At 50.9% G+C, this 27,565-nt stretch overlaps 1 protein-coding gene across 3 annotated transcripts; it reads right to left on the bottom strand.

Annotated features, from left to right (window-relative positions):
* Positions 1–2,967: 2,967 nt before the first annotated feature.
* MAN2A2 (mannosidase alpha class 2A member 2) lies at positions 2,968–27,565 on the bottom strand. Of its 3 annotated transcripts, XM_087428966.1 has the most exons (25): positions 27,434–27,565; positions 26,980–27,182; positions 25,785–25,934; positions 24,618–24,875; positions 24,403–24,547; positions 24,109–24,280; positions 23,533–23,660; positions 23,161–23,334; positions 22,569–22,755; positions 13,523–13,700; positions 13,008–13,210; positions 12,619–12,801; positions 12,328–12,442; positions 12,024–12,091; positions 11,714–11,879; positions 11,526–11,605; positions 10,968–11,204; positions 10,596–10,743; positions 10,181–10,295; positions 9,780–9,913; positions 9,432–9,573; positions 7,679–7,812; positions 5,585–5,779; positions 5,317–5,427; positions 2,968–4,642 (listed from the first exon to the last, which is right to left on the bottom strand). In XM_087428966.1, exons 3-25 carry the CDS (start codon positions 25,914–25,916, stop codon positions 4,490–4,492), a joined length of 3,558 nt encoding a protein of 1,185 aa, XP_087285092.1. In that variant the 5' UTR covers positions 25,917–25,934; positions 26,980–27,182; positions 27,434–27,565; the 3' UTR covers positions 2,968–4,489. The 3 variants fall into 3 exon arrangements, 2 of the variants coding, with proteins under 2 accessions (XP_087285092.1, XP_087285093.1); XM_087428967.1 differs by lacking the exon at positions 11,526–11,605 and having other exon boundaries at positions 10,596–10,718; positions 27,434–27,564; XR_015551635.1 differs by lacking the exons at positions 2,968–4,642; positions 5,317–5,427; positions 5,585–5,779 and having other exon boundaries at positions 7,681–7,812; positions 10,596–10,718.

Here is a 27,565-nt window from a genome sequence, read left to right on the forward strand (position 1 = left end):
TAAGTGTGCGTGCTCCGCTGCCAGCGGCCCACGTTGGGATCCCGGGCACGCACCGATGTACTGCTTGTCAGGCCATGCTGTAGCAGCGTCCCATGTAAAGTGGAGGAAGATGGGCACGGATGTTAGCTCCGGGCCAATCTTCCTCAGCAAAAAAAAAAAAAAAAAAGGAGGATTGGCATGGATGTTAGCTCAGGGCTGATCTTCCTCACACACACACAAAAAAAGATCCCCTGGAATAATGCCTTTTTTAATCTGTAAAATGGGGGAAACCTCACTCTTTCCTCCTCCACTGAGAGAGCATCTCAAGCCTTCCAGCCCTGATGCTTTGTCTTAAATCTTAAACCCTGTCACATTCCAAATGCTGAGAAGTCCTCACCCCCAACCCCACTCTTGCTTCCTGTGCCCAGACTACCTAATTACATAGAGTTCACTTTCCGTTCAGGTTTATTCTCAACTAGGGAGGTCCAAAGTCAAGAGCCAAAATGGATGGAGGCTCTTTGCAGATCCACTGGTCCTGGCAGCTATGATCTAAATTTATTTCCCACTGACCCTAAGTAAAATTGAGGTTTGTTGTGAAGGATTAGCTCTCTCTTCTGTCATCTCTGCTCACTATGAGAATTGCCCCTTGAAGTCTTTGTTCTTTATACACATTTTTGTTAGGGAAAAACAAAGATGTTGATCAGAGCTCTCTATTTTGGATGGTAGGCCTCGTTCCCAGCGCCCAGACTGTTATTTTCTCCCTCTATGAGTGTCATTAGCCAACCACAGTCACAGAGTGTGGTAAGCAGGTCAATTTCAGATTAAAGATGTCACTCTCTCTACACGGGTGTTCAAGTTATGCCCACCTCCCAGACAAGCCAAATCAGAGTGCTGTCTGGGCCTGGCTCACCCTGCATGGGAGGACCTAATTCTTAAATAGTTTGAGTCTACCTTTCTCTCCATGGTTCCAGCTGGCCACACAGCCCTCCCTTCTTCAGCCCTCCCCAGAACTGGGATGGTTCTAGGTGGATGGAGGGGTGCAGGGAGGAACAGAATTCTATCCATTTCCAGTGGTTAAAGTTGCTCCTGTGTCATGTCCTGGTTCCCATTATGATTGTAACCCTCAGAACTGTGCGGCCTCAGGGCCAGAGCTCCTTGGTAGAGGGTTGCTGCTTGCCTTAAAATCACAGGCCCGTTTCTAAATTAAGTTTGCAAAAGAATCACCTGGGAGCTTGTTAAAAATGCAGATTCTTTGGCCCCTTCTCCCAGAGATTGGTTCAATAGGTTGTGCCCAGGAATCTGCGTTTCCCCCTACGTACTAAAGGAAGGTTTTGTTTCTTGCTCTTGTTACATGTCAGTCTTAGGGCGCTGTGGCTCTGCTCCACAGATCTTCGTTCCAACATCCAGGCTGAAGGAGCAGCCCTAGTCAAGACAGGCCAGAAAACTGGACTTTTAATAAGTAATTCTGGTGATTCTGGACCACACCTTGAGCAACACTGCCTCAAGTAGTTTTATTTTATTTTATTTTATTATTTTTTTGTGAGGAAGATCAGCCCTGAACTAACATCCGATGCCAGTCCTCCTCTTTTTTGCTGAGGAAGATTGGCCCTGGGCTAACATCCATGCCCATCTTCCTCCACTTTATATGGGACGCCGCCACAGCATGGCTTGATAAGCAGTGTGTCAGTGTGTACCCAGGATACAAACCCGTGAACCCCAGGCCGCCGAAGCGGAGCGCACGCACTTAACCACTGCGCCACTGGGCCAGACCCCTGCCTCAAGTAGTTTTAAAAGGCCAAAGTGTAGGATTAAACGTTATAGTTCTTGGCAGATGAATAATTCCATTGCACATCTAAGACCTCCAAAGATAAGAGCTTTTATTCTGCTAGTTTCCTATGAGGTTCACAGATTCTTCCTTACCACTTGATTACCAATATAGCAAATAACACCTGCTGTAATGTAATTGCTTAGCATCCTTTACTAGTATGATTGTAGCTCACACTTCTCGAGCTCTTATATGTACCAGGCACTAAGCACTTCACATTGATAATCTTATTTCTTCCACTATGATACAGACAGGATTCCATGTGCCCTGGCCTAATGCTGAGCAACAACCCTGGATATCTGGAAGAACTCAGCTTTGTCACTCTTGAATCTTTAGGTAGCTGCTTAGCAGGCCCCGGTGACTTTCTCTAAGGACCCCAAAGCAAGCTTTTCTCCTAAAGGCATTATACTCACCAATTTTTTAAGTGCTGCAAATATTTTCCCCCAAGTCTGTCATCTGTGTTTTAATGTTGATGTTTTCCCTCATACAGAAACTTGCAATATTTGTTTGTGGTAAAATCTGTTTATCTTTTCCCTTACTGCACCTTTTAGGTTTCATGTTATGTTTAGAACAGAACTTCCCACCCCAGAGGTATAAAAATATCCTATATTTTTTCAGTAACTTTCTAGTTTAACTTTTTGTTTTTCCCTCAGGAACTAATTTTTGTGGAAACTGTGAGGTAGAGATCTCTTACTTTAATAGATAGCCAATTTACTACATAATCCATCTTTTTCTCCCACTTAAACACTCCTTTTATCCTATACTAAATTCCTGAATACCTGGACTCTCCCTTTTGTCCATCAGTGTGTTTATCTGATGCTGCTCCAGGTCACCCACCTGGACTCATGACCACTTGAAAGAAATCGGGAAATCCCACAGGACAAGTGCCTTCTACCCACCTCAGCACCACCCCGACTCATCATCATTCAGAATTCACTTAGGGCCGGCCCCGTGGCTTAGTGGTTGGGTGTGCGCGCTCCGCTGCCGGCGGCCCGGGTTTGGATCCTGGGCGTGCACCGACACACTGCTTCTCCAGCCATGCTGAGGCCGCGTCCCACATACAGCAACTAGAAGGATGTGCAGCTATGACATACAACTATCTACTGGGGCTTTGGGGGGGGAAATAAATAAATAAATAAATAAATAAATAAGAATTCACTTAGTAGTCTCACACATTTACTCTTCCAAATGAACTTTAGAACCTGTCAGATTCCAAAAAGTATCCAATCTCACTGGAATTACATTGAATTTATGGGCTGATTTGGGGAGAACCAAAATCTTTACAGGAACATGATAGGTATCATTTGGGTCGACACAGAATGTTCTTAATAGGTCTTCAGTTGATTCTCTTAGATATGATAGGTCGGCCATTCCGTCGTCTACTCTTCCTCATCTCCCTCATCTGCCGTACTGCAGGGGTTAGTGGTGCCAGGACATCACTAAATAATAGCCTTTGCTTGGCTAGCTTCTGACTTTAATGCCTGTGGTGTCTGACTCTTTAGAATGCCATTAACTGTTGGTTTCTGATAGAGACGTTTGGATTAGCATGTTTCCTTCTAATCTTAACTTACTAAGAGTTTTAATAAGGGCTAGATTTTAAATTTTACCAAATATTGCTTCAGCATCTATAGAGACTATCATAAATTTTTCTCTATTAATCGAAGCTGAAATGAAAGCTGATGAGCAGCTATACTGCCTCCCAATTTACTCTCCATAGCCGTGCTCCCTGTGCCAGGAAATGAATACTTCCGGAGAAGGATGTACCAAAGATGAAGCTTCATGGCCTGACTGTAGGGATGGTGCCGGCAGCTCTCTCAAGTTTCCCGTGCACAAGGGGTCTTGGAGGCCTCACTTTCTTTCCAGGGGAAGGAAGTTTTCCAGACCAAAGACCCCCAGGATAGGAAGGAGCTCCCGGGGACAGTGGTATACAGAGTACAGGAACCCAAGAGGAGTCGGGTAGGGTGCAGGACCCCCGCCCCTGCCATCATCCCACAAATCAGCACACAGACCAAATGCCCAGTGTGAGGTGGGGGTTTTGGTACCTGAAGTGTCCTATGACCTCTGGCCATGACACAGTCTCAAGTGAGTCCTTCCTGCCACACTGCAATCCCTCGTCAGGGCGTGCAGGCCAGGGAGCACTTAGAGTGCAGCCATCACAGAAAGCAGCAATTCCTTCTACTCCTCCACCCCACTGCTCACTCTGGGTCCCATTCCCTCCTCCCAGCCGTCAGTCTGCTCCTGCTCGTCACACCAGGACATGCAGTACCTACATACCCACAGGATTCCCCTGGCGCCTGCTCTCGCCTGCAGCGACCCTGACCCACTCAGCCTCCCTTACCTCTTCTGCCCTGCTTCCCCTCCATCCCATTTTGGGAAAAGGATGGGTGCTTGAGCCTGTGCCCAAATGGGCGGCCACTCACAACCCAAAGCGGAGGCTGGCACCGCCCCCGCTGACAAGAGCTTCTCTCCTTGATCTCACTAGCATCTGCCCCATCACCCAGCACTGGGCTTGTGGGTTGCCCCCAAACACAGAAGCAACAATAAAGAGAAAATGAGGGCAGAGCCCAGTCTGTCACAGTTCTGAGAGGTAGATCGGGATGGGATACCCAGTGCGGCTTGTCCAGCCCGACCTTACGTTAAGAGGCAGTCTCTGTGGGTGAACGCACTCTTCAGGCCACAGAAGCCCTAGCCCAAGTGGAGGCGAAAGGTGGCAATCTCCATGGGCTCCAAATAGACGTCAGTGCTGTTGGAGGGCGGCGCCAGAGGGTACAGTAATGTCAAGGAGGTTGGCTGCAGGAATCCCACATCCAGGCCGTGGAAAAGGCTCCCCAGGGCCACCTGTGGAGAGGAGAGAAGGTGCAGGGCTGTGCTGGGTGCTGATACACCAGATAATGCAGCTCTTCCTCTATATAACTTGTCATCTCTTTAAGAATCTCACAGAAGCCGTGGTCCCTCTCAGTAGCAACATGTCTACATATACATAAGAGTCTGCATTCAGTCCCAGGGGCTCCCTGAGATTTGCTCGACCCCAAAGCCTGTCAATGGACCTCAGGGTGGAAACTGCTGCACTGAGCTGTGAGCTCTGCGAGGACAAGGACCATGTCTTGGTTACCTCCTGAATCACTGGTGCCCACAAAGGGTCTGGCACGTGGAGGCATTTATCAGGCTGGCTTAAACAATGGATAAAGCTTACAACATCATAGCATGGTGGTTTTTGGTTTTTCATTTCTGGCGTTTTCTACTTTGTTTGATAGAGGTCCCTCCCTTACTCATGGAACAGACATTCTCCAGCTAAATGCCTCGTCTGGAACTTGCCCCTGTCAGGCCTCAGTAGCTTTGAAAACACATGTCAACAACCTCCCCTTTTCTCTCTAAAAAGCCCGAGTGACACCCCTCTTCAATGCCCGAGCTCACTGCAGTCTCCCCAAGCTCTCTCACCTGCCACTCCCAGGGGCTCCTTTCCCTGCCCTGCTCTCAGCAGGGGCTCCCTTCCCACACCTGGGCCTGCTCACCTTGCCTTGGCTTGTGGTACAGTTGAAGCCCAAGTTCTTGGCCTCAAGGCCACAGTCAAAACCCTTGCGGTGTAAGATGAGTGCAGTTTCTGCCGAGGGCAAGGCATCCTCCTGGATACAGATGATACAAAGGGCAGTGGGGGTGCTCCTCAGAGCTCACAGGTGAGCAGCACCTCTGCCTGGAAGGCAGTACTGGGACAGGGAGGAGTGTGGGTGAGGAAAGGCCAGAATTTGGTCCTGGAGATACAGAGCTGAGTGGGGTACTCACCTCGGCCTGGAGTGTCCGCAGGTTGAGCAGATGGAAGTCACATGGCAGTGAGGAAGCCAGAGGGTGAAATGAGCGCAGGCCAGCGGCTGGGAGCTGCCTCTTGGCTACGGGCATGGCAAGCGCTGGAGTATTCAGGTACATGGAGGTCAAGTGGCTGAGGAGGGACGGGTAGCTGGTGGAGCGGCCATCTTGGACCTGCAAGATGGGCAGAGATGTGGGTGAGGGATGAGGATGAGAGCATATCCAGTCAGCTCCTTTGGAAAGAGCTTCCCTGAGGAGTCTGGATACAGGGGTGCCTGGCTCTAGGACCCTTCCCATCTCACACAACTTAGAAAGGGCTATGTCACCAGCCTTCTCTCCTCTACTTTTTGTATTTTTTTGCTTCCATAACACTATCATGAGCAACACTCCCATCAGCAACCTCTCCCATCACAGAGAGAGATCTCAGGGCAGGGAGAAGAAAGAAAGACAGCCAGATGTGTGCTTCACATGGAGTATGGGCCTCTGATGGAGACAGTACTGAGTAATCCTGTGGTTTTAAGTATGACTCCTTATCCACAGGGCCAGCTCTGATTCTCGGGCCCAGTGGTCCTCACAGCTGTGCCGACTGAGGACTATGCCCTGGATGGCTAACCTGGACGTCACACTCACAGGCCTAAGCTGAACTTTCCTCCAAGGCAGCTACTTTTCCATATTCTGGATTTCTCTCCCTAGCGCCACCCTCTGGAATTCCAATTGCCCAGAATCTCTCACTTCCCTCTGCTTTGATCTCCATTCCCACCTCTGCAGTGTCCTCACACCCACCCCTGACTTCTCCCTCCCATGGCTTGGTACAAGCCACCAACATTTCCTGCTTGAACAGCCTTTAAACTGTTACCCCTGCCTCCAGTCTCCCTTCCTGAAGATCCACCTACTCCCTGCTGTCAGAGGGACATGCTTAGGGCAGAGTCCCGACAGTGTCCCTCCCTGCTCAGTTCCTTCACTGGCCTCCAGGATAAAGTCCAGACTCTTCAGCCAGGTATTCAAGGCCCACGACAGTCTGCCTAACCTACCCCGCGCCATGCTCGCCCAGCAAGGTCCAAGAGAACTTTCTGCAATAATGGAAATACACACTATCTGCAATAATACAGTAGCTACTAGCCACTTGTGGTCACTGGCACTCGAAATGCGGCTAGTATGAATGAAGAGTTGAATTTGTTATTGTATTGAATTTTCATTAATTTAAATAGCCGGGTGAGGAGAGTGGCTACCACACTGGACAGGCAGCTCTCATCTAGCTGAGTGAAGTCACTGCTATTCCCCATTCACGCTGTCTTTCCTGCCTCCCACCCTGTGCCTTGGTTCATGTGTGTAGATCAGACCCCCATTCATCAAAGCTGCACTTGGCTGGCACCTCCTCCAGGAAGCTGTCCTTGATCCCCTAGGCCCACAGTGTCTCTCACTCCTCAGGACCAGTGGACATACCCATTTTCTACCTTATATTGTCACACACATAGCTTATCCCCCACCCCTACTCGCGAGTCAATTCCTAGGGAGTAGAGTCAGTATCTTAAGCGTTTGTGTCCCTCTCAGTCCTTACAGCACGGCGGGTGGTCAGCATCTATTTATGAATGAGTGACCGAGCCACAGACACGGGATATCGAGCGGCAGGCTCTGTCATGCGCAGGCTCCAGCCCCAGTTACAACACCTCACTGCTGGCCCCACTCCCGGTTATTGCTCCCGCTGCTGTGAAAGATCAAGCCCCTCAACATGGCTGCCAGTTTGGAGAAAAAGCCAGGCTGGTGGAGGCAAAGAAAGCTGTGAGATGAGCAGGGCTCAAGTGGAGAGGGTGAGAGAACACAAGGGCTGGGGGCAAGGTGGGAGATCAGCACGAGGGGGCACGGGCGACAAGGTGCTGCAGGAGAGGGAGGTGCCAGGCTGCATGAGATGGAGCAGCAAAGCGTCAGACTCGCCCCCCACCCAGGAATCAAGCCCTACTCTGGCTATCCCTCGCCCACCTCAAGCTGCGCCCCTCAAGCCCGAGGCTGGAACCCCAGGGCCACCCACAGGGACCAGCCCGACCTGGCTCCCTGGGCGGGAGGCCCAGACTCTACCTCACTGCCCAGGGTTCGCCGTTCCAACAGGAGGCGGAAACGGTTGCGAGTTCTCTTGTTGTCCTTGAGACCTTGGCCGAGGCCCCGGTTGTCATCCTGCATTAGCCGCCGGTCCAAGATCACCTCCAGCTGGCCTGGGGAAGGTAACTGTGAGCCCCTGGCCTGCCACCTCCTCCCCAAGCAGAGGCCAACCTGTGGAGGAAGAACCGCAACCACAGGCCCCGAGGGAAAAGCCCGGAGAGCTGGTGGAAAGCCATGGAGCCTAGAGCTGGACGGGGCTGAGTGAAGGGCTGACTCCAGAGAGGAGGAAACAAGAGGCCCAGAAGGGGCAGGCTGACCCTGGCAGTTTACCACCCATGCTCCGAGACGCAGGAGAGGGCCCGGCGAGGTGCCCCGGTGGGAACCATACCCGGCCTGGCCACATAACACAGAGCACATGCAACTCCCGTCGATGGCCGTCAGCAGATGCTGCAAAGGCCCCAACCGGGGCAGGTCTGCTCAGCTTGGGCAGGTTTTGTTGTGACTAGAACACATGCTCTCCTGCCCTCGTTTTACACAGGGACAGACCAGCTCTGCGCCTCAACCGTCAAAAGGAGGCTGCAGAGAGGATGGCCAGATGGCAAATCAGGCAGAGGCTCAAATGAGGTGTCATTTGGGGTACCCTGGGGAAAAGCAATGGCAGATGATCACCTTCGCTCTCTCTTTAAAACATGCTTGGGGAAGGGGCTGGCTGCAGAGCCAGCATGTGTTGGGATGAGGCTCTTTCCCAGCATCTGTTTTTTAGGCACCTCTTGAGGGGAGCCACTCAGACGGCCCCAGCTCCCCTTCCACGTCCCCAGCCCTGATTCTGACCTCCCTAGTTCCTCAGTCTTTTCATCCTGAGGAATCACAGAAAGATAGCTGAAAATCCTAAAACAGAGCCCTTGCATGTAAAACAATCATTTCTTAGCACACTGTCTCCCAGAAGGGCAGAGAGAACTAAGCAGGGACACTGGGCTCGGTTAGGAGCCGATGGTGTAGACAGACCTGTGGGAAAGTTTCACAGCCGGGGTGATCCCGGGCGAAGGGGCAGCAGAGCCACACTTCTTGCAGTTGGGAGTCAGGTCCCCCCTGCACTTGCCACCGGCCCCCTGCAGAAGGGGGGCCTGAACAGGGCACTCTCAGCCTAGCCCTGCACAAAGGCTCTGTCCCCAAGAGGGAAGATCTGAGGGCCTCAGAGGCCACAAGTACAAACTGTTCACTTTACCCTGAGGACATGGGAGCCACCTGGTCTTGCCCACGTGACCAGCTCCAGGCCAGTGTTCCTCATACCCTTGTTTGGAGTCTTAAGAGTGTCACTCTCTCTTTTAATGACCATTAATGGAAAAACAGTATGTATTTTTCTTCTTTGCTAAATATTCATTATAACATCGAATGCACTTTTCCAACTGTCCCTACTCCCATCCCTGGCCAGGGGAAGCGGGTTGCACACCTCAGCTGAGAATCACCATTCAACACCCTGATGCTTCTTGAAGGGATCCAACAAGGCACCCACCCCCCAGTCACCTCCATGATAACCAGGGGACAGGGTCAAGCATCGCCTCTGTCAAGCACCCATGTGTGACTGACAGGAGCTGTTAATGACCTGCCCCTTCTCTGAGCGTGGAGATGATGCAGACTGGAAGGGGGGGCCTGCAGAGTGGAGAGCCTTGGGGCGGGGATGGGCTTCTCTTTCTTCTTCTTTACCCTCGCACAGCTCCTGTTCTCCACTCACCATCGTGGAGGCTGGAGACACCCAGGGCCTGGGCAGTATGCAGCGTGAGGCGGTTCTGTGCGTCCTGGATGTAGGCCATGACTGGCATGGGGTAGAAGTTGGCCTGCAGGGGCAGCTTCTTTAGATACCGCCGGGACTGCACCTGTGGGGGCAAGGCCAGCAAATCAAGGGCATCTGGGCACCATTTGGGCCCCAAGGGTCCCCAGTCTGAAGGAGTCCCTGATCACTCTGGCCTCTGGTTCCCCCTTCTCCATCAGGGCAGACCACCTCAGTGCCTATGACAGCGGCAAAAAACACAGTCCATGTTCGCTCCCCGGGTTTTCCGGGGCCCCGGGCCCCAGGAATCACCTGAAAGCCATTGAGGTCCGTGAAGAAGGTGCCCTGGCTGTCAATGTCTGTGTGGATGCGCAAGGCCAGCTCCTTGTTGATGTAGTCCCGGATGTCCACCAGGGATGACACGTCCAGAGACAGCCCCTCCACCCCTAGCCATAGGAACACAGAGAGAGGGTCAAGAGGTTTGAAGATGAGCCACAGCCTGAGAAACTGGGCTGGGAGAGCCCGAGCCCTACCCCCCAGGCCATTCCCAGGCATTTTTGGACGATCTTTACTCTGAGAGAATTAAGTGTCATCCCGTCTCAAATGATACATTTGTTGGGAACAGATGTATGAACAGAATGGGCAGAGGAAGAGCATGTCACACCCTGTGAACCCACATGTCCTTTCTGACCTTCCTCATCTGCAGGGCGCACCTGGCAGATTATAGAGCCGGACCATCTGGTGAACATGCTCGTAGTACGCAACCACTTCTGAGAAGAAAGGGCCTTCAGTGACACGCAGCACGGGAGGATCCTTGGGGACATAGGGCTGGGGAAAGAGCAGGCGGCAGCTGAACCCACAGCACAGAGAGCAAAGCAGGGAGGTAGCAGCCCGGGGTCGGGCAGGAGAAGTGCCTGTCCCAACAGGCTCTGGCCTGATGTCCCCCGCTGAGCCGGGCCTAAGAGCCCAGGCAGAGTTTCTCAGTCCTCCTCTCCTCCCAGAGGCAGCAGAGGCGAGGACCCCAGGCAGCAGGGATCACCCTGGAGGTGGGCCTGTGCCCTTCCTCGTGCCCTCCCTGTTAGCGAGGCCTCCCAGGGCTGTTGGGGATTGCAAGGTGTCCTTAGGTACCTGGGCCTCGCCGTCAGGCAGGAAGAGGTAGGCTCCACTCTTGTCTTTGGACGTGCGGGTGCCATAGATGAGGAACTCCACGTCCACCCGCTGCTCCTGCTCCTCGTCCACCCTTCGGATGCTCTGCCAAAACACACAGCCCTGACCCCTGGCCCCACACCAGCATGTCAGGCCTGCCCCCTGGGGGGACATGGACGAACTTCCCCAAGGAGCCTAGCCCAGTTTCCCCATGCTGTCAGCTCAGAGGCAACATGGCCCACTCCCGGGTCCACCGTCAGACAGGCAGCAGCCCGCTCACAGACCCGGAGACAGCTCGGCACAACCCCACCAACACACATGGCCTCCTCTGGCTCCCAGTCCCTGGGCCTTTACCTTGAGGAGCCCAGTAAGGCCTGAGAACCAGACCTGCATGTAGCGGTTGCTGAGGGCGAAGTCGCTGGTACCCGAGTCAATGACGCGTAGAGGGAACGCTTCGTGCCTGCTGACAGACAGCTGCCGGCCATGCAGGTAGACACGCACGGAGGAGGGCAGGGTGCGGTGCCCATCCAGGCCCAGCTGCAGCTGCAACACGCCGAGGCCCAGGGCCGGCAGGCGGACAGGCAAAGACACCTGCTGGCACAGGAGGGGTGAGGAGCAAGGGCCACAGCATGGGCCTCAGTTCCGGATGCAGGCCTGGGATTCTAGTGCTGGGGCATTCAGTTACTAACAGAGTCTGAGCAAGTCCCTGCACCCACTGGGGCTTCTGTGCCCTCCTGTGAAAGTGGAGGTGATATTACTTGCCCTTCATCAGACTTTTATGAGTCTCAAATGATATCTGAAAAACTATGAAGTAGTAACCACACATTAAGCTTTCAATAAATACTTGTTGAATGAACAATGGGGAAACATAACTGCCATTTTTACTATTATCATTCCCATACCAAACTTTACCTTCCCTTCAAGGAGAGATTCAAATCCCAAGAGTGAGTGTCTTCTGGGCAACCCCTCTCCCCAAGACTCCTGTCCCCAACCTGGGGAGTAAGCAGGGCCGCAGCAGGAGGGTGGGAAGCAGGTGTCAATGGGCAGAGGCCACAGATCAGCACACACGGCCGGGGCCCACCTGCCGAGCACCCCCTCACCTGGCAGACGTCGGGGACCATGTCAGTGGCAGAGCTCCAGTGTGCGCTGATCTGCACAGCCAGGGGCTGACCCTCCTCCGAAAGGACACGCACCCGGGGTGAGCTGACCAGCAGGGATACCAAGCTGAGCCGCTCCTGTTCCAGCGGGTTGAACAGCACCACATACCTGTGGGTAGAAGGTAGGCTCGCCCAGGAGGCTGCTGCTCCCAGTTGGTGGAAGCAGGAACAGTGGCCAGGCTGAGGCCTGCAGTGGGAGGGTGCTGAGAGCCAGGGAGCAGCTTGGCCTCTGCACCTGGCTGGGCCGGCTCACCTGGGTGAGGAATCCAGCTGGATCACTGTGCGCTCTGGCAGGGCATCGTGATTTAAGCGGGTGTCATCCTGGAATTAAGTGGGCAGGAAGGAAAGAACCACCATGGGGCTCAGCCGGACTCCAAGTCTTACCTTCTCCCTCCCCCGGCCTGTCCTGGATGTGGACCACTAGCTGCACTGGGCACAGATCTTTCATCCCAGGATGGGGAAGGAAAAGAGGAGCAACACCCTCATACCACAGCTCTTGGGATGGGACCCGCATGCACCAGAGGGTCCCCCTGAGCAGATCCAGGGACGGGGCTCACCATTTGGAGGAAGGGCGCCTCAGGGTCAAAGCGGTAGGTCTCCTTGTCCCCCAGCACCAGATAGTGAGCTGCATTAATGATGACTTGCTTCAGGTTGACAAGGGAGCGCAGAAGCCTGGGCGGGGCGGGGGAGCAGGAGAGGGACCATAGAGATGACCACAGACAGATTATCCGCCTTGCAGCAGGACAAGCCCTCAGCAGGCCTTCCCACCACTGACCGCCCAGCATATCTGTTCTTTGGGACAGTGGGTGGGGGTGTGGAGCAGAGGGGGGAGAGAAAAGGGCTCCCACCTGACCCCATAGTCCACCACAACTGCCTCCTTGGCAGTGCCAGTGATGGCATCGTGGTGCTGGAAGAGCCCCAGTGTGCGCCGAGCTTCCGTCAGAAGGGCAAAGTTTGAGAGCGGGTACTGGCTAGCCAGTCCAGAGCGGCGAGCGTGAGTGACAGCCAGGCTATACAGAATCTCTGCCCCCCTGCCCAGAGAGAGAAGTCAGCCGCCTGCCCACACAACTCCCCAGGGTCCCACCCTCGCTCTCAAGGGCCACCCCTCTCCTTTCCACCACTTCTCCACCTGCCTTGGTCCCTGTGCCCTTCTAGTCCTTCCTGAGCCAATCCAGCCCCTCCTCAAACCCCAGAGGCTTACTCTACTCCCTCCAGCCTGGAAGGAGGCGGGTCTCACCGCAGATGGGCTTCCAAGACACGGTCCAAGTTCTTGTAGAATGGCCGGGAAGTGTAATAGCCCGTCCAGTAATGGTCCTCTCGGTCCGCGTAGGAGAAGAAGTCCCCACTCAGCACAGGAAACCCTGGAGGCCGGGCCCCCGGCTCCACCCCTGTCCTCTTGTACAGAGCGTCAAAATAGTCAGAGAGGGTGCCAAACTGGGCCTGTAGGGACCCCAAAAATCCACTTCCATCAGTTCCAGAGTATTCTAGGAATTGTGGCCCCCAGTGCTGCAGCTGAGGGCTAGGGGCGGGGATTCTGCCCACACAGAGGGCAGTCACTGTATGTCCCACCCTTCTGGACTTCACGCAGAAGAAGTGGAGCCTGGGAAAGAATCTGACATAAAAGGGAAACCTTGCCCAAGAGTTAGGAATAAACCCCTGCTCTGGAGCCGGTAGCGGGAAGCAGGCAACCTCAAAGGGAAGGCTGGGCTGCAGCACTGCAGGGCCCCTCCCCAGCTCAATGGTCGCTCACACCTGCACATGGAGGTCAGGCTTGCTGTTGAGGAAGTCAAAGAGCCGCTGGTAGTTGAAGAACTGGGCATCCCACTCCTGGGGCTTGTCATATCGGAAGTCATCGCCCAGTGGCACCAGGAGGACGTTGCTTCGGAACAGCCGGGACTTCTTCCGGTACTGGTCCAGGAGCAGGGCTGCTCTGCGGGCGGGAAAGGGCATGGGCCCGACATGAAGTCTCAGTGTTGCAGGATCTTGAGCAGAGCCAGCCTGAGGGAGGCCCCCCTGAAACATCCCCACCAAGGAGTCATTCAGCCTGCGGGTGGACACCTCCTGGGGTGGGAAACCTGGGGCCGGGAGCCCAGTGTTCTCTGGATGGTTCTGACAACCGGAGAGTTCTTCCTATACTAGGCTGCAATTTATGGCTTCAATTCCCTGACTCCAGTTCTGCCCTTGGACAGAACAAATCAGTCTTCCTTCCCCACAATTATCCTTCAGACATATCAAAGATGTGCTCACAATCCTCTGTGCTTTCCCTCCAGGCTCTACAATCCCTCCGTTTGGTCCCTCCGTAACAGTCCAGAATGTGCTCACCAGCATTTCCCTGAACATCTGCCAGCGGCCCACCGCTAAATACGGGGCTCCAGGGTGGGCTGACCGGCAAAGGGAAGACAGAACCACACCCCTCAGTCTGGCCTGGTGCTTCCATGGGAGCAGTGTGTGTTTACACAGGCCACCGTCACCCCACAGTGCTAACGTCAGTTAGTGTTTTCCATGTGCATGGCTCAGCAAGATCTTTTCTCCTCATCCTGAACTTTCCTATTCTGTTTTCTGAAGCTAAGGGTGGAACCTTACATGTATATCTAATAAATCCTATCTGGTTAGATTTGGCCCACATCGCCCCCTGTTGAGATCTTTTGGGATCCTGATTCTGACACTCCAGCTTCATTTCGCCCACCAGGCAGTGATGCAGCACAGCACTGGAGTGAAGAGCTGGACTCGGAGCCAGACTACGCCAACGCCAGCTCCACATGCACTAGCTGAGTGACCTTGGGCAAGTGACTTAACGTCTCTGAGCCTCAATTTCTACACAATGAGGATAACACCAGTTCCTACCAACTAAATGAATGAATATTTGTTAAACACTTAGAATAATGCCTGGTAGAGGAGGAAGTCAAGATGGTGGTGTAGGCAGACTCTGAACTCACCTCCTCCCGCGGACACAGCCAATTTACAACTACTCGTGGAAAAACTACCCCTGAGACAGCTGAAAACTGGATGGGAGGAACTCCTGCAGCAACGTACAATCCTAATTGAGGTGGAAGAGGCAGAAACTCCCTTCTGGAGAGAAAAAATGCCGCCTTCGCAAGCCGCGGCACTTCGCGGCTGCCCAGGAGCAGCGCACAGGTCCGCAGCCCTCCCTGGAGGAGCGGGGCCCTGAGCCAGGGAGCGGCCCCCCCTGTGGGCATTTTGTGGACCCAGCACAATCAAGACGAGTGGCATAATATCTGACTTTGCCTGCTACTAAAACATTGGGGAGCACCCCCAGAAAAGCTGGTTCACAAAGAAATTAAAACCAGCTCTTAAAGGGCCCACGCGCAAACTCACCCGTTTCAGAAAGCAACCTAAAATCACCAGAAAGAAAGGTGCACAGTGCTGTGGTGAAAAGAGACTCACCTAATAGGCTCTGAGTGCATCTCGGTGAGGGGTGAGACCTCTCCAGGGACTGGGACATTGGCGGTGGCCATTGTGGTGGCCTGGTGTGGGTGTGCTGACACAGACGCCATTGGAGTTCTCCCTGGGGCCTGCTAGCCCAGGTCTGCCCCACCCGCTAGAGCACCGATTTAATCCAGCTCAGCCAGGGCAGGCAGCCCACCCTAGAGACTGGCCCCACCCAACAACAAGCCCTCAGGCAACTTGTGGGCCTGCATAGATTGGTGACTGGATTCTCTGCTGCCTGGCAACTGAGCCGACTTCAGTGGGGCAGGGCTTCAGTGGGGCAGGGCGTGCACAAGGAGTGGGTGGATAGTGTGGGGTGGTGGTGGAGTGTGTGGGGCTCCTGTCGTGGAGAGACTGGGTCCGCTTCAGGAAGTCGGGGCACGCACACGGGGCAGGACTGTGTTGACTGTGTGTGTGGACCTGTGGGCGGCAGGGCTTGTCAGCTGCAGAAGACTTGTGCTTCTCAAAGATCCACATAGGGGTTTGCCCCACCTTCCAAAGCCTGAAACAATTGGGTGCTCCTGTGCCTGAGGCCAGCCCCACCCAGCTACAATCCTCAGAGAGCTGACAAGAGACCTAAAGGCTGGAGGCTTATAGCAATTGTAAGGCCCTGAGCCTAACAACCTGCCACGCTGGGGACCTACTCACTTAAAAGAAATACTGCAACACAAATGTGGTATTAGAACTTGCAGCCAACTGTGCTGGGGCTCCCCACACCTGATAAAGAGACTTAAGGGCCCACAACAACTACAAGCAGCTGAGCATTACAACAGCTGGCCAGGAGCATAACTCGGCCTCCCTGGGCGCCTACAGGGAGAGCAAACAGGCCACAACAGAAGGACACATGTAGCCCACATAGGGGTCACCCCTGAAACATTGAGAACTGAGGGAAGCACACTGCAGGCCTCCTAAGCCATCACTTATATAAGGTCACCTATCCAAGAGCAGGAGACGTAGCTGACCTACCTAATACGTAGACACAAGCACAGGGAAAGTGGCAAAATGAGGAGGCAAAGGAATACATTCCAAGTAAGGGAACAGGACAAAACCCCAGAAAAGGAACTAAGTGAAACAGAAATGAGCAACCTACCTGACAGACAGTTCAAACAAAGAGTGTTAAGGATGCTCACTGATCTGGGGAGAAGAATAGATGAACTCAGTGAGAATGTCAACAAAGAAATGGAAGATATAAAAAAGAACCAATCAGAAATGAAGAATACAATATTGGAAATGAAAAATTCACTAGAGGGACTCAAAAGTAGAGTAGAGGATACAGAAGAACGGATCTGCGAGCTGGACGAAAGACTAGAAGAAATTCCCCAAGCTGAACAGGTAAAAGAGAAAAGAATTAAAAAGAGTGAGGACCGTCTAAGGGACTTCTGAGACAACATCAAGCGCACTAACATCCGTGTTATAGGTGTCCCGGAAGGAGAAGAGTGAGACAAAGGGGCAGAGAATCTATTTCAAGAAATAATAGCTGAAAACTTCCCTAACCTAAGGAAGGAAACAGACATCCAGGTACAGGAAGCACGGAGAGCCCCAAACAAGATAAACCCAAAGAGGCCCACACCAAGACACATCATAATCAAAATGTCCAGAATTAAAGATAAAGAGAGAATCCTAAAAGCTGCAAGAGAAAGTCAAGTTATATACAAAGGAAACCCCATAAGGCTATCAGCTGACTTCTCAGCAGAAACCTTACAGGCTAGAAGAGAGTGGCATGATATATTTAAAGTGCTAAAAGGAAAAAACTTACAGCCAAGAATACTCTACCCAGCAAGGTTATCATTCAAAATGGAAGGAGAGATCAAAAATTTCCCAGATAAGCAAAAATTAAAGGAGTTTGTCACCAAGAAACCAGTGCTACAAGAAATGTTAAAGGGACTGATTTAAGGGAAAAAGAGAAGACCACAAATAGGAAAAATTATCTATTTCCATGATAAGAACGTAATAGATACAAATGCACAAAAAGGAGGTTAGATATGATATCAAAAACATAAAAGGAGGGAGGAGGGGAGTTAAAGAGTAGAGCTTTCAGACAGAGGTCAAACTAAAGAGACCATCAATTCTGTATAGAAGAAGAAAGGAACAGAGAAGGACTACTAAAACACTGAGGGAAAAAAAAAGTTAAAAAATGGCAGTAAGTACATACTTATCAATAGCTACTTTAAACGTCAATGGACTAAATGCTCCAATTAAAAGGCATAGGGTGGCTGAATGGATAAAAAAACAAGACCCATATATATGCTGCATACAAGAGACACACTTCAGACCTAAAGACACTCACAAACTGAAAGTGAAGGGATGGAAAAAGATACTCCACGCAAATGGCAATGAAAAGAAAGCTGGGGTAGCAGTACTCATATCAGACAAAATAGACTTTAAAACAAAAACTGTAAAAAGAGACAAAGAAGGGCATTACATAATGATCAAGGGAACAATCCAACAAGATACTATAACACTTGTAAATATCTACGCACCCAATATAGGTGCACCTAAATATATAAAGCAATTATTAACAGACATAAAAACAGAAATAGACAGTAACACAATAATAGTTGGGGACTTTAACACTCCACTTACACCAACGGATAGATCATCCAAACAGAAGATTAATAAGGAAACATGGGCCTTAAATGACACACTAGAACAGATAGACCTAGTAGATATATACAGAGCATTCCATCCAAAAACCGAAGAATACACGTTCTTTTCAAATGCACATGGAACATTCTCCAGGATTGATCACATATTAGGCCACAAAACAAGTCTCCATAAATTTAAGAAGATTGAAACAATACCAAGTATCTTTTCTGACCACAATGGTATGAAACTAGAAATCAACTATAGGAAGAAAATCAGAAAAACCACAAATACGTGGAGATTAAACAAAATGCTACTAAACAATGACTGGGTCAACGAAGAAATCAAAGAAGAAATCAAAAAATACCTGGACAAATGAAAATGAAAATACGACATGCCAGAATTTATGGGATACAGCAAAAGCGGTTCTAAGAGGGAAGTTTATAGCAATACAGGCCTATCTCAATAAACAAGAAAAATCTCAAATAAACAATCTAACAATGCACCTAAAGGAATTGGAAAAAGAAGAACAAACAGAGCCCAAAATCAGTAGAAGAAGGGAAATCATAAAAATCAGAGCAGAAATAAATGAAATAGAGACCAAAAAAAACAATAGAAAAAGTTAATAAAACCAAGAGCTGGTTCTTTGAAAAGATCAACAAAATTGACAAACTTTTAGCTACACTCACCAAGAAAAAAAGAGAGAAGGCACAAATAAGTAAAATCAGGAATGAAAGAGGAGAAATTACAACAGACACCACAGAAATACAAAAGATTATAAGAGAATACTATGAAAAGCTATATGCCAACCAATTCGACAATCTGGAAGAAATGGATAAGTTCTTAGAATCATACAACCTTCCAAAACTGGATCAAGAAGAAGTAGAGAATCTGAATAGACCAATCACCAGTAAGGAGATCGAAACAGTAATCAAAAACCTCCCCAAAAATAAAAGTCCAGGACCAGACGGCTTCCCTGCTGAATTCTACCAAACATTCAAAGAAGACTTAATACCTATCCTTCTCAAACTCTTCCAAAAAATTGAGGAGGGGGGGAAGCTCCCTAACTCATTCTATGAAGCCGACATTACCCTGATACCAAAACCAGACAAGGACAACACAAAAAAAGAAAACTACAGGCCAATATCACTGATGAACATCAATGCAAAAATCCTCAACAAAATACTAGCAAATCACATACAACAATACGTTAAAAAGATTATACACCATGATCAAGTGGGATTTATTCCAGGTATGCAGGGATGGTTTAACATTCGCAAATCAATCAACGTGATACACCACATTAATAAAATGAAGAATAAAAATCACATGATCATCTCAATAGATGCAGAGAAAGCATTTGACAAGATACAGCATCCATTTATGATAAAAACTCTGAATAAAATGGGTATAGAAGGAAAGTACCTCAACATAATAAAGGCCATATATGACAAACCCACAGCTAATATCCTCAATGGTGAAAAACTGAAAGCTATCCCTCTAAGAACAGGAACCAGACAAGGATGCCCACTCTCACCACTTCTATTTAACATAGTACTGGAAGTCCTAGCCAGAGCAATCAGGCAAGAGAAAGAAATAAAAGGGATCCAAATTGGAAAGGAAGAAGTGAAACTGTCACTATTTGCAGATGACATGATTTTATATATAGAAAATCCTAAAGAATCCACCAGAAAACTTTTAGAAGTAATAAACGAATATGGTAAAGTTGCAGGATACAAAATCAACATACAAAAATCAGTTGCGTTTCTATACACTAACAATGAAGTAGCAGAAAGAGAAATTAAGAATACCATCCCATTTACAATTGCAACAAAAAGAATAAAATACCTAGGAATAAACTTAACCAAAAAGGTGAAAGATCTGTACACCGAAAACTATAAAACATTGCTGAAAGAAATTGAAGAAGACACAAAGAAATGGAAAGATATTCCGTGCTCTTGGATTGGAAGAATTAACATAGTTAAGATGTCCATACTTCCTAAAGCAATCTATAGATTCAATGCAATTCCTATCAAAGTTCCAACAACATTTTTCACAGAAATAGAACAAAGAATCCTAAAATTTATATGGAACAACAAAAGACCCCGAATAGCTAAAGGAATCCTGAGAAAAAAGAACAAAGCTGGAGGTATCACACTCCCTGATTTCAAAATATACTACAAAGCTATAGTAACTAAAACAGCATGGTACTGGCACAAAAACAGACACACAGATCAATGGAATAAAATCAAAAGCCCAGAAATAAACCCACACATCTATGGACAGCTAATCTTTGACAAAGGAGCCAAGGACACACAATGGAGAAAAGAAAGTCTCTTCAACAAATGGTGTTGGGAAAACTGGATAGCCACATGCAAAAAAATGAAAGTAGACCCTTACCTTATACCATACACAAAAATTAACTCAAAATGGATTAAAGACTTGAATGTAAGACCTGAAACTATGAAACTTCTAGAAGAAAACACAGGCAGTACGCTCTTCAACACCGGTCTTAGCAACATATTTTCAAGCACCATGTCTGACTGGGCAAGAGAAACAATAGAAAAAATAAACAAATGGGACTACATCAAACTAAAAAGCTTCTGCACAGCAAAGGAAACCATCAACAAAACGAAAAGACAACCTAACAATTGGGAGAAGATATTTGCAAACCATATATCTGATAAGGGCTTAATCTCCAAAATATATAAAGAACTCATGCATCTCAACAACAAAAAAACTAACAACCCAATTAAAAAATGGGCAAAAGACCTGAACAGACATTTCTCCAAAGAAGATATACAGATGGCCAACAGACACATGAAAAGATGTTCAAAATCATTAACTATCAGGGAAATGCAAATCAAAACTACAATGAGATATCACCTCATGCCCCTCAGAACGGCTATAATTAACAAGACAGGAAACAACACATGTTGGAGAGGTTGTGGAGAGAAGGGAACTCTCATACACTGCTGGTGGGAGTGCAAACTGGTGCAGCCACTATGGAAAACAGTATGGAGATTCCTCAAAAAATCAAAGATAGAACTACCATATGATCCAGCTATTCCACTGCTGGGTATTTATCCAAAGAACTTGAAAACACCAATTTGTAAAGGTACATGCACCCCTGTGTTCATTGCAGTGTTATTCACAATAGCCAAGACTTGGAAGCAACCTAAGTGCCCATCAAGGGACAAATGGATAAAGAAGCTGTGGTATATATACACAATGGAATACTACTCAGCCATAAGAAACGATGAAATCCAGCCATTTGTGACAACATGGATGGACATTTCGGGTATTATGCAAAGCGAAATAAGTCAGAAGGAGCAGGCCAAATACCATATGATTTCCTTCATTAAGTAGTAGATAATAACAACAATAAACAAACACATAGAGACAGAGATTGGATTGGTGGTTACCAGATGGAAAAGGGGGAGGGAGGAGGGCGAAAGGGATAATTCGGCACACGTGTGTGGTGATGGGTTGTAATTAGTATTTGGGTGGTGAACATGATGTAATCTATGCAGAAATAGAAGTATAATGATGTACACCTGAAATTTATACAATGTTATAAACCAATGTTACTGCAATAAATAAAAAATTTAAAAAAAAAAGAAGAATGCCTGGTATATGGTAGTAACTAAATACAAACATTTGATATTTTCTTTTTCATCCAAGTTACTGGTAAAATCAATAGAAAAACAGAGCCTTGTAGCATATCATTAAAGTCCCTTTCTCTTTTTAGGCCACCCTAGTAATTGGCATGTTATGGGTGTCACAGTTCAACCAGCTACTAATCTGTAATCATACAGTGCTGGTCCAGCCTGTATTTCTCTACTTTGTTCTCAAGAAACGACTCCTCGAATACCATTTTCCCTAATTTATCAGCCTAGTAAGGCTTTCAAAGGAGAAAATGAAGTTATCTCAGACTTGCTCTCTGCAGACCTGGGCTGGCATCTATACACCACAGCTGCTGCTTTAAGAAAAACCATGCTGTAATAGCCCTCGATTCTTGCCTGGGATCAGCGTTTAGATTTCTGGATTCTGGAAACAAAAGACCACTTTCTTACCCTTTCGGTCACGATTCACCTCTTGGACATCACTGAAATCAGAGTGCTGCAACATGAAAACCAGTTCAACTTGTTGTATTCTTAAGGCCAGTCCAGTTTGGCTAAATCGCTATTTTAGATCACTCAATCTGCACTTTTCCAGGGGGGCCGATTTCAGCAACAGTGACATCTTTAGGGGTCCCTGACAATTCTCAAAGGGAACAGGTCTGTTTTCTTGGAGGCTGGAGGCTTCTAGGTGGGACGAATGTGCATCTGAATGGGATTCCAGGTCCACAGACAGCGAGGATCCTGGCTGACTTTGAGCCCCAGTGGGATGCCCGAGCTGAACGAAGGCACAGTAGGCTAAAGGTTGTGAGGAACTGCCCTGAACTTGAGAATCAGTCATCTCTGAGTCAGTCAACTGGCTTTGACAGTTTGTTAGGACACTGGAAAACATACTCATTTGGTAAAATAAAACCATTTCAGAAAAGGTGGTTCCTTAGAACCACTCGAGTTTTCCAATGAGACCCCATAAAGGAGCTGCGACCACAGCTGCCGTGGGCCCAAACTCACCACCCAAGCCCCCTCCCCATTTTACAGATGTGGAACCCGAAGCCCCCCAAGCAGCAAGCCCAGACCAGAGGCCAGGTCTCCTGACTCCTCTATGGAGTGAAAACGGCACCCCACACCCAGCCCAGGGCTGGAGCAAATACCTCTCAGCCACATTGGCCTCTGTGATGGCCCGGGGCGGCACCTTCCACGGGCAGTTGATGCGCCCACCAGGCAGACGTTTGAAATCAAACTGGCAGCAGATCTTGGGATCCGGGCCACAGGTATGGGGGACGTCATAGCTGTAGAAGGGCATCATGTGGCAGAAGATGTCTGTGCTGGAGTCTGAGTCTGTAGGAGACAGACTGGGCAGTCAGCCACCAGCAGGCGGCCTCGAGCTGGGCACAGGGATGCCAGGAAGGCAGCGTCTGCTGCGGCTAAAGGCAGCCCCGAGGAAGTGAGGCTTGAACTAGACTTGAGGCGGTAGAGAATGCGCAGGCCCCAGATCAGGTCACAGGGAGCTCTGGAGCCCACAGCTCCTCCCGGGGACGGCACGCTCAGACCCTCGGGACAGACAGCAGGCCCCACCAAGGCCAGAGGTCAGTGTGATCCCCACCTAATCTGAAGGAGACAGCACTTCTGGCAATCTGCTTATTGGTCTGCTCTGAAGGACACTGGGGGGTCTTACTTCTAAGATCCCCGCCCTTCCCCAGTGAGGACTACTGCTGGGACCCCACGCACTCTACCTGGCCTTACCCCAAGTCTGCCTCCACATGAACTCCAGGCTGTGCGTGGCAGCAAAGTGCTTCTTGATGGCATAATGCACCCTCTGAATCAGCATGCTGGTCAGGTTGGCACGGCGCAGCAGGTAAGGCATGGTGGGGCTGTGTCCAAAGGGGTCCACCGCCCAGCCAGAGCGTGGGGCTGCACCTGGGCAGGAGCATGGAAGCCAGAGACCCTGAACACCTCAGGGCCTGGCCTCCCGGTACTGGGGCCCCAGCTCCCTTCTTGCCATCACACCAGGCCCATGCTGGTGAAATGAGTCTAGAAAGGAACAACTCCCAGCCAATCCCTGTGCCTCATGTCCCCCTGCTGTCCTCAGACTTCCGTTCCTGAGCCTGGACTCACCGAGGTTTCTCTCCAGCCACTGGTGTCCCTCGATGAGCTGGTCAATCAGTGCAAAGTAATGGGAGTTGGCCTCATCCGGCATTACCCAGCCTCCCGTCGCAATCTCCAGCTGCCCGTTTCCCACCAGCCTGGAGTTAAGGACTCACACTCAGTGTGGGGGGTGGGAACCCTTGGCCCAGTCCTCCCAACCAGAAGATGCTGGGACCTGTGTGCACTGGCCTCACTGAGCCAGCTCACCCAAACCCAGGACCAAGAAAACAGACACGCGCCTTCCTTTCCTTCCAGCCAACCTCCGTGCTGACCTGGCCCTGCTGACCTCTGTCTGCGCTTCCAGGGCCAGGCCCCAGGTTTTCTCTTCACTTGTGCTCACACAACTTTGATTTCTCCTAACACGAGTGACCCTCAAACCAGTTCTTGCCTTCTCATTCCCGGCCCCTCTACCATCACTCCTCAGCTCTGCCACAGTTCCCCTTTCCTCTCCCTGGCACCTTGGCACCCACAGCTTCAGGTGAGACCTTCACACTGATGCCAGGGCCCAGAGGATAGCCCTCCCACACCTCCACGACTGGCACTGGCCTTCGGACTGCTGCTCTCTTTTGGGCATTGATGTTGTCCCACCACTTGGCAAAGAAGGAGACTTCCGCCCAGAGAAAGCGCCGCCGGGGGTCCTCCTGCAGTTTGGACACCATGCTGTTGAGGATGTGCTGGGTCTGCTCTGTGTAGTACTTGTCAAAGGTCTTGATCCAGCCTGGGGAGCCAACATACAGTCCCCTGAGGATGCCACCATCTTCTTCAACTGTCCCCCCCTTACCTTAGTCATCAGAAAGCCCACTCCACACTCCAGCTCCCAGGGGTCTGCTGGGCCCTCACCTGGGTCATTGTGAGAGTGGGGCACCACAAACACCTGCAGATCTTCAGCATCCCAGTCGTGTGGGCTGTAGGAGATGTCAAAGCCTTGCTTCCACACACCACCGTCCACATTGTCAAACGGCAACTCCTCCGATACAGTCAGCATCTGCCAGGCAGGGGGGCAGCTCAGTGCCCCATCCAGGCCACCGTAGGTCCCTGCCAGCTCTGCCTCTTACCTGCAGCTCTGGCTTCTGGCCCCGGCCCCCCAAAGCAAACTGGCAGTCTTGAGGAGAGATGGAGAAGAAGCTGGGCCGGGGTTCTGGTGGCACCACCCAGGAGCCATTGGCCGTGTAGTAGGGCAGCAGGGCGGGCGGGCCCTCTGCATTGGCTGTCAGCTCCAGCACAGAGTCCTTGATGTGGCTGATGATCTCATGGTTCTCCTCCAACAGCTGCTCCAGCTGCTCAATGCGGTTCTGCAGCACAGAAATTTGGCTCTGCCAAAAAACCAGAAAGCAATCACCCACAGCTCCTGTGCCACAGGGAGAATCTCTGCATGTGGCCCACCACCTGAGGACTGACTGTGATCCTTCCCTCCCACCATGAGCCTACAGTGGGGGATGCTCTGGTCAGATAAGGAAAGAGGTGCAAATCACTACTGCAGACTGCAATCCACTTGTGGTGGGAATACCCTCACCCTACAGCTCACGGATGGCAAAGATTTCATCTCGGGCCGGCCCCGTGGCTTAGCGGTTAAGTGCGCGCGCTCTGCTACTGGCGGCCCGGGGTTCGGATCCCGGGCGCGCACCGACACACCGCTTCTCCAGCCATGCTGAGGCCGCGTCCCACATACAGCAACTAGAAGGATGTGCAACTATGACATACAACTATCTACTGGGGCTTTGGGGGGGAAAAAAAAAGGAGGAGGATTGGCAATAGATATTAGCTCAGAACCGGTCTTCCTCAGCAAAAAGAAGAGAATTAGCATGGATGTTAGCTCAGGGCCGATCTTCCTCACAAATAAATAAATAAATAAATAAAACAGAGTCACAGTAACATTATTAAAAAAAAAAAAAGATTTCATCTCACCTGCCTATTCTCAACAACCTATGTTGCCTGTCTGGAGCCCTGTGCTGACAAGGACTGCACTGGGCTTAGGGGGAAAGAACGTGGCAATCCATTAGCAGTGCCCGCCAAGAACTCATGAGGACAGAGCCGCAGTACATATTGGATTTTTCCTTCCTTCTTTCTTTTAGCCATCATTGTTTTTAGCTATGAGTTTCTAGAAAATCTGCCTATTGGGAAGGAATGTTCCTGTCCTGGGTTGACAGGGCTCTCCAGCTGGGGCGATAACCTGAGCCCAGATGACTTGTATAAGAAGAGATTAGCAACCAGGCATGACTCACCCGGGGGAAGTTCCCACCATTCTGGTGTCGGGTAGGATCATGCTGCACTCGGTCCAGCATGAGATAGAGCGAGAAGACAGCCACACAGAAGATAGCAGCCCCACACACTGTCACCTGCTTTTTCAGCTTCATACTGGCCTCCACACAGACCTGGCAGGAGGAGCACCATATGTAGCTCCAGCAGGCAAAATCCCTTATCCCTGAGGGCTGATCCCAAGGAACACCGATTTGCCTAACTGCAAAGAAAAGGAAGCTTCTAAGCACCACATCCGAGCACTGGCTGTGGATCATGACCCAGCCTGGATCTTCTTCTCTTGGCCAAGACACAGAAAGCACACAAAAATAGCACATCTGAGGCTGGCGTGCCTGGTCCTGGTAGCAGCTCTGCCCCTAGGGTGGAGATGCTCTCTCCCAGGCTGGTGCTATAGAAAACCACAACTGGATAACAAACTTCCCAGCTCTGATTCCAGAGTTCACCACACAACCTCCTGCTTATACCAGCCGCCCACAGAGCTTGCCTACAAGCAAGACACAGGCAGTCAAAGGAGGTGGGTGTCCAGGCTCCTTAGCCATGCGCTTCTAGTTTCAGAGGAATACACTGGTATCTATTTTGACTTAAAGAGTATAAATCTGGGCCAGCCCGGTGGCTTAGCGGTTAAGTGCCTGCGCTCCGCTGCTGGCGGCCCAGGGTTGGGACCCGCGCGCTCACTGACGCACCGCTTCTCCGGCCATGCTGAGGCCGGATCCCACATACAGCAACTAGAAGGATGTGCAGCTGTGACATACAACTATCTACTGGGGCTTTGGGGGAAAAAATAAATAAATAAAAATTAAAAAAAAAAGTATAAATCAAAGAGACCGACAGAGAAGGCTTTCTTCCTGCCCTCTTGGATCAGACTGGTACTCACCAGAGACAGTGCCTGGCATAGCACCTCTCTCATTAAGAAATACAGACGGAATTTAAAAAGCAGCAGCAGCTTGTTTCTAGCATAAAGCGAGTCCTACGTCTCCTCCCTGTTAATTCTGATTCCTGCCATGGGTAACTTTCACCTCTGCTTGTAGAGTATTTAGGGGACCCCCTGGGAGGCCGGCAGTGATTGATGGTAAGGATCCCCTGGGTAGGCACAACTACTGGGCTGTGGGGCAACTTCAGAGGACCAGTGCCCGCTGCCACCGCCCGCGGGTCCCCACTTGCCTGCTCGGTGGAGGGAGGCCGCTAGCTGCTGGGCCGAGCAGGGGAGGGAGCCGCCGCTCCAGTATTCCTCGGACCCTGGAGCCGAGGAGCTCTGTCGCCTCTGCGCACGTCGTGCCCTACTTAGCGCGATCTGACTCCGCTCAGGAGCCTCCGGGCAATATTTTTAGCCCTTGGAGGCTGGGTCCGGGCCAAAGTGGGTGGAGCTGGGGGGAGAGAGAGGTATCGCAGCGGGGGCAGGCACCTGCCGCCGGGTCTTCGGCCGCCTCTCCGCCCGCCGGGTCAGCCCCGTCCCAGCCCTCCCCGACTCTGCCCGCCCTCCCCGACCACAGCGACAACTGCCCGGTGCGGGAGCTCGGGCCGCCTCCGACGCCGCAGCGCCGCTCGCGCTCCTGCCGCCCAGGCCCGACCGCGGTCGGGGCACTGAGGCCTCGCACGCCGCCTGCCCGCACGTTACCGTCTGCGGCCGGCCTCCGCGCCGCTCCGGGCCCCGCCGGCCGAGCTGCGTCCCTCACATCCCCGGGGCTGGCGGCCCGCGCGGAGGCAGCGACACAGGCGAAGCAGGCGTCCGCCCACCCGTCGCCCCGGC

The sequence above is a fragment of the Ceratotherium simum genome, chromosome 3 (genome assembly GCF_057802395.1).
Source record: "Ceratotherium simum simum isolate JZ-2026a chromosome 3, ASM5780239v1, whole genome shotgun sequence".
NCBI classification, from domain to species: domain Eukaryota; kingdom Metazoa; phylum Chordata; class Mammalia; order Perissodactyla; family Rhinocerotidae; genus Ceratotherium; species Ceratotherium simum.

Bases quoted from the DNA above. Each gene is read 5' to 3' on its own strand.
- MAN2A2 (XM_087428966.1), bottom strand. From the start codon at position 25,916: ATGAAGCTGAAAAAGCAGGTGACAGTGTGTGGGGCTGCTATCTTCTGT. The intron at 5,428-5,584 runs GTGAGTACCCCA...ATCTGTATCCAG, and splicing joins TGCGGACACTCCAGGCCGAG to GAGGATGCCTTGCCCTCGGC. The intron at 4,643-5,316 runs GTGAGCAGGCCC...TCCTCTCCACAG, and splicing joins GTACCACAAGCCAAGGCAAG to GTGGCCCTGGGGAGCCTTTT.